The 6,783-nt window shown below is 36.2% G+C and overlaps 1 protein-coding gene across 1 annotated transcript in view; it reads left to right on the top strand.

Annotated features, from left to right (window-relative positions):
- The first annotated feature begins 3,209 nt into the window (after positions 1–3,209).
- The window catches only part of LOC117111812 (probable E3 ubiquitin-protein ligase HERC1), a 102,762-nt gene continuing 99,188 nt past the window's right edge, over positions 3,210–6,783 (top strand). Inside the window, exons 1-2 of the mRNA XM_033254801.1 lie at positions 3,210–3,366; positions 5,819–5,847. Of these exons, the coding sequence (XP_033110692.1) occupies positions 5,835–5,847 (13 nt within the window). The 5' untranslated portion in view covers positions 3,210–3,366; positions 5,819–5,834. The remainder of the gene's footprint in view (positions 3,367–5,818; positions 5,848–6,783) is intronic.

The raw sequence follows: 6,783 nt of genomic DNA, 5'->3' as shown, positions 1-6,783 counted from the left end.
CAAAATGTTAACCGGAATTGAGTGCTGTCTGTGTAATCAAGATAATTTTTTGATCCATACTGAAACTGTAGCCGAGAACTTAAAAGTGTTAGAAATAGTGTTGAAACGCTTCAAAGATAACAATGTCAAATTGAAAACTTCAAAATGCAAGTTTTTGGCAAACGAAGTAGTGTACTTAGGATTGCAAGTCGACAAACATGGTATATCCCCAGTTGATAGCAAAATCAAACCGATTAAGGACGCTCCGCAGCCACAAACTTAGGAATGGTTCAGTTTTATTCAAAATTCTTGCAGAACTTATCCACAGTAATAAAACCATTAAATTTACTGTTGAGAGATGGAGTAGAGTGGAAGTGGACGGTTGAACAGCGAAACGCGTTTGACTGGTGCAAGAAACAGCTAACTTCAGATTTGAGCTTAACGCATTATGATGTAAAGCGACCTCTAGTATTGTCTACAGATGCCAGCTCGTATGTTATAGGAGCAGTCATTTCGCACATAATGGATGACAACACAGAGAGACCCATCCACTATGCATCGCGAACGCTAACGAACAGTGAGCAAGGTTACGCACAACTTGAAAAAGAAGCGCTGTCAATAATCTACGGCATTAAACGCTTCAATAAGTATCTCATGGGCCAGAAATTCACGATTTGCACGGACCATAAACCATTAAATAAGATACTAGGTCCGACCACCGGTGTGTGCCAGTCCTAGCGGCTAGTAGAATACAGCGGTGGGCACTATTGCTTAATGAGTACAACTATGAGATAGAGTACATAACTTCAGAGGAAAACGCAGTAGCAGACGCGTTATCGCGGTTACCGCATAAAGAAGAAACTAAAGACCTCAAACAAGTTATCTACAGCATCGAAATTGACAAAGACTTTCCAATCAAAGCAGATGAAATTGAGCAAAAAACTATTAAAGATGAAACATTAAGTAAAGTACTTGGTTATGTAAAGCAAGGATGGCCTAATGAGGCAGCATGTAAACTCCTAAGTGAAAATAATAGCTTAAAACCATTTGTACAGAGAAAGCTTGAGCTAACATGTGTTGGAAATTGTCTATTGTGGGGTCAACGAGTTATAATCCCTTTTGAATTACGAGATCAAATGCTCAGTGAATTGCATTGGGAGCACCCTGGAATTTGCCAAATGAAGGCAATTGCCCGTTCATATCTGTGGTGGCCCAAGCTTGATCTTGACATTGAGAATATGGTTAAAAGTTGTGATCCATGTCAAAGCGTTAGAAGTAGTTTACCTACCACACCACTGATTCCTTGGAAATGGCCTACCAGACCATTCCAGAGAATCCACATTGATTTTTGTGAGAAAGATAAAGACAACTTCTTAGTGTTATAGATAGTCATTCGAAATGGCTTGAAGTAGTTCATATGAGGTCAACTACAAGTACTAGAACCATTGAAGAGCTTAAATTAATATTCGCACATTTCGGTTTATCAGAAGAAATAGTATGCGACAATGGTCCTCAGTTTTCAAGCGCAGAATTTAAAATGTTTTGCAAAAATAATGGAATGTTGCTAACGTTTGCGCCGGTGTATCATGCACCCACTAACGGGGCAGCTGAGAGATCTGTTAGAGTTGTGAAAGAAGCCCTAGCAAAACAAGTAGTTGATGGTCGTAAGGACAATATTAAAGTTAGGTTAGCTAATTTCCTATTCAGATATAGGATGACCCTGCACACAACCACAAATTGTACACCTGCTGAATTGTTCTTGAAGAGAAATTTGAGAACATGATTATCACTGGTAAATCCAAATTTGGCTGAAAGAATCGAACGTAAACAAAAAAATCAAAAAGTACAAAAAGACCCTAAGTCAAAATCAGAGAGAACTTTTGCAGTCTTAGATAAGGTGAGGGTTAAGAACATGAGATCGAAATGCAAAGAAGATAAGTGGCTATATGGAGAAATAACTAAAGTATTAGGTCCAAGAAGATATGAAGTTAAGATGGGACGAGTGACCAAAATTATTCACCCAAATCACTTGATGTTAGATACTACTTCAAAAAAAAAAAAAAAAATGAAGGAGGATAGGAGATGATCTAATCTAATGCAAGTAGAAAATACTAGAAACAGAAATGATTAATTTCAAGCTAAACCCAGAAGTATGTTTATGTTTAAAGAAAGTACATTATTTTAGTTTTCGGAAGTAGGCCTATTTATAACAATGTTAAAAGAAGACAGAATAATTATGAGAGTTTAAACGGAAACGGTTTAGTTATAGTGTAGTTTTTAATACTGTAGTATGTTAGTTATACTGTCTTGTAGTGTTGTTTTCAATAGTTCTAAAGAGCCATAATGTAATTACTGTATCTCACATCTTATTCAATTTTATAAAAGGGAAGTAATGTAATATATTCATATTAACTGAAAGTGTAAAACGACTGGACCGGAGGCTAATAAATATTCCTAAAATGGCTGAACACGTTTAGTACATTGTGATAATTATTCTGTGTGAATATCCTAGGAATCATCTACGGCCACTAAACACAACACTGTCTACTACTACAAAGAACGGTTCTTTCTCGTCAGCTCGTCAGTAATGATAGTTCTGCAGAAAACTGAAAAAATTTTCCTTAAAATAAAGACTACTTTTAAATAAATAAATAGATAGATAGATAGATAAATAGATGGATGGATGGATGGGTGGATTGATGGGTGGGTGATTGGGTGGGTGGGTTGTTTGGATGGATGGATGAATGGATCGATGGATGGATGGGTGGATGAATGAATGAATTAAATAATTAATAAGGATTTTAATGAAGATGTGTATATATCCTCCATATTGATTAGACATTCAAAGGTTTGGCAGACTCAACTAAACTAAAAAATCCCTTCAAATACAGAATACATTACAATTATATAGTGACTTTAATTCATTAAAAAAAAAATAATAATGATCATATGAATACACATCAAAATAATTCACAACGTAAGGTGATGTTTTGTGTATACAGGCCTAATCATGCATTACATACAAATATGTATGTAGCCGAATGCTAAGACGCCGAATGGTGTAGTTGCCAAATGCTAAAGTCGCCGCCGAATGAAAAAGTCACCGCCGCATGCCAAATGCGCCGAATATATAGTCGCCGCCAAATCAAAAAGTCGCAGCCCCCGCATGCCAAATGCGCCGAATGCAATAGGTCCCCAAATCCCATTGCCGCCGCTGAAGGCACTGTGGGCGTTTCATACCCGGCAGCATATCTCTATGCCTGCAAGTATAAGCCTAGTATTGATGTTTGTTTTCTCCTTTTTTGGGAAGGATCTCCCTTTAACTTATTTTTGTCAGGTTGCTGATGTTATTTCAGTACTTTGATATGTTGAGGTTACCATAGCATTGTAAGTAAAGATCCGTAAAGTAATACTACTATTATTTAGTGATGATTAAACTTATACTTATACTATGTATAGGCTAGGCCTAGGCCTAGTTAGGCTAGGCCTAGTTAACATGTTACAGGTTTTTCGCAATGAACGGAATGCTGAGAGCGAGGGAGTGGTCTGCTGCTAGGTGGCACACCACTCACTGCATGTTGCAGCGCAGCTGCTCGGTTACCGAGTCTCAGATCATTCGGCCGCCAGATTTTTAACAATAGAAATTATGGCGCGCCAATACAGTTCCGTTGTTAGTGTGGTTGTTGCAGGATGCGGAAGCGTAGGCAAATAATAATCTGGCCGTTTTTTTTATTTAACTTTCCGTTTGTGTAGGCATATAGGCCCTAGGCCTACATAGGCTACATATTTGTATGTAATGCATGATTAGGCCTACGTATTTTTCATTAGGTAGGCCTAGCCTATATTTATTTATTTTTGTGGTTAATAAAATATAATAACGCCTAATGATACTGTAATATTCACATTTTATACTAGGCCTACTGTATAATAAATGGTTATAGTATTTTTCTATGCTGTGGCTAGAGATATGGTACCGTATCGGAATTTCCGATTGCTAAAGGTACGGTAAATGATATTACGTCATGATTAGCCAATAGAAACGCCGATACATGCGTGACGTCATTCAGTGCACTGCTGCTGCAAGAATAGTGAGTGTGTTTGTTGGCAACAATCGAAGATAAGAAATTTTGTTCGCTTGCGGGTGTTGACAAGCCCGAGGCCCTATAGCAATTAAAAATGATAGCAGTTTTTTTCTAGATTTGGCGACATCAAGCGAGAATAAAGTATTTTAAAGGCCAAGTGCGGGTTTGAAATAATTAATGTCACTTGATTTTGGAGCACGGTATTCGAAAACGAGGCTCGTGAACTGGGTCCCAAAAACGAAGTGGTGCTACAGGATTTTGAGCCAGTGTTAAAAGATAGGGAATTTCCTAAAATGGACCGACTTCAAATGCTTGCATTCGGTAACCCCATAACAAAATCGTGTCAAACTTTAGATATTCCAACGTAAATTTGGCCGTTCTTTTCATTTTTATGGGTTTTCACTTATGAAAATGTCTCAATTATGTGTAAAATAACAGTTTGCCCCAGTTTTTGTTTCATGAATTTTGCACTAGACAGGGAGTCAGCTGATTCACTCAACCGTAACGAGATGTTAACACAGCCAACTGATGATGAGAATGGTCGTCGCGAGCAGAAAATTGAAAAATCGGGATTGGGCGAAAACATTTAATAATGATAATAATATAATAAGTCGATTGCATTTTTTAAGAATGAATCTTTCAAACAAATACGTTTGCCGGTTGGAATATGGAAGTCTTGGAAGTAGTGGTCTTAAAAATGGCGTTAAATAGGTTTGTTACCAACTTGTCTTACCTGTGTAGGCTTAGGCATAGCCTAGCATATATGCAGTACTGTATCATGTATAGAATACGGAATGCTACTCAGTACTCTACTGCCTGGCGCGATGTAGGCCTAGGCCTAGACCCCTAATTTAGTCATAAAAACTATAATTTTAAACATTAGACAAACAACACTATTTCGAATAAAGTACTGTACAGTAATTTACATGTTAATGATTGATCCATGGAACTATCTATTGGAAGGCAGTCTAGGCCTGGCTAGTTAGGCCAGGCTGGCCCTATTAAAATGCCAGTTTATTCGTCGTGGAATGTGGATGATGATACCTCAAAAACTAGCTCAAATTTGCGCAGAAAATGGCTAGGAAAATGGTGCACAGAACTTAACTTCTGTATGATACACTGGTATATTCAGATTAGTTCCAAACTAATTTTCGACAAATTCTGCTCGGAAATCGGCCTTTATTTTCCGAGGAGGATAAATTGCCTGCACACACTCGAGTCTGAGCTCCAACCACCTGGCCTAGGCGTGACCCTGCTAGTTCTTCCATGCTGGATCAATAACTAGTAGAGGGTCAAATATCCAACCATTTCGATGGTCAAAATACAGGGGAATTATTATTACTGTACTCTACATTAAAAATGATTGAGAAACAAAATAGCCTATTATACATATGTGCTATACATGTTTAAATTGTAATTGTCTTCATCTGTAACTTTTTAACTAATTTTTATTTTTATATTATTTGTAAAAAAGTTCTATATTAATGAAATAGTTAATTCTATTCAGAATAATATTTTAGGCCGTGGCTATTGTTATACAAATTTGCAATGCATTTGAATATGGGCTTTTCACAGTGATGGTTAATTAAAATATATTTTCAATAAAAATTATCATTGATGATTAGTGCCAGGACTATTTCCTTATATTATAAAGATATTGTAATATCAATTCTAATTATTTTTGAATGGTGTAAGAATAGTCACTCTAAATTTTTTAACTGGTCTGTTTTAACTTTCTTATTGAACTTCTCTAATAGGAAATGTGGGATATCGATGGATTCATTTGGTAGGTGTAACAGGCTAAAGAAATTGGACAGAAGGGTCATCCCATCTTGCACTCTGTGGTCAATTAGGGACTGTGAAGACTACCCTGGGTATTTTGATGCTATAGATACAGGAATGGCTTGAACGTGAGAATATTCGGATGTCACCTAATATAAAATAATTTAAAGCTGTTTTGGACTCATTAATATTCATAAATTAACGACTAAAGCTCATTACAATATTTAATTGGTACACACCTCAACCTGACCGACATATGCGACAACCAGCCTTCTGGTGTTTGTACATGATGATACAGATACAGGAATCATTGATAAAAATGCTTGCAATATCTCATCACTCATGGTAAGAAAGGAAATTTATGTACAGTAATAATCAATAACCAAGTACTGTAAAGCACCAAAAATATCATGGATGTTGAAAATCATCATGAAAGAAGAAATTTTGGCTATGGTATACAAGGCAATCAAACATGATAAATAAATCAGTTAAACTTGCCTAAGACGACTTTGCCATAACTTCTAAGTCAATCTAATTTTACATGCCGAATTGTTGTTTTCCATTACTGTACGTGCAAGTCAATTTTGTTAAAGTCAAACAATTTCTCAATGGCATTTTGGATACGACATAGGCAAGTTCAACTATATAAATATTTCAAAATACTAAACAAAAAATGGTGTACAACAACAAAATCGAAATTTTCTTTTAAATTGCAGTACCAAATTGATCAGCGAACGTTTAAAAGCATGCAGACTTAGGCATAATCCAGCCATTACAAAATAACCAAATTCATAGACTAACTTTACTCCAGACTGTAGAAAGCCATACATTAAAATAGTTGTTCCTGTATATATTCAGCCACATTTTCATACTGTATTATAAATTTCGTGCATTATATATTTCAATATTAATCCCCACAAGTTGTTTTATAAATCTGGGT

Source organism: Anneissia japonica, unplaced genomic scaffold (genome assembly GCF_011630105.1).
Source record: "Anneissia japonica isolate Jap-2015-1 unplaced genomic scaffold, ASM1163010v1 scaffold287758_len931624_cov196, whole genome shotgun sequence".
NCBI lineage: Eukaryota > Metazoa > Echinodermata > Crinoidea > Comatulida > Comatulidae > Anneissia > Anneissia japonica.
This window is presented reverse-complemented; position numbering and strand designations above follow the sequence as displayed.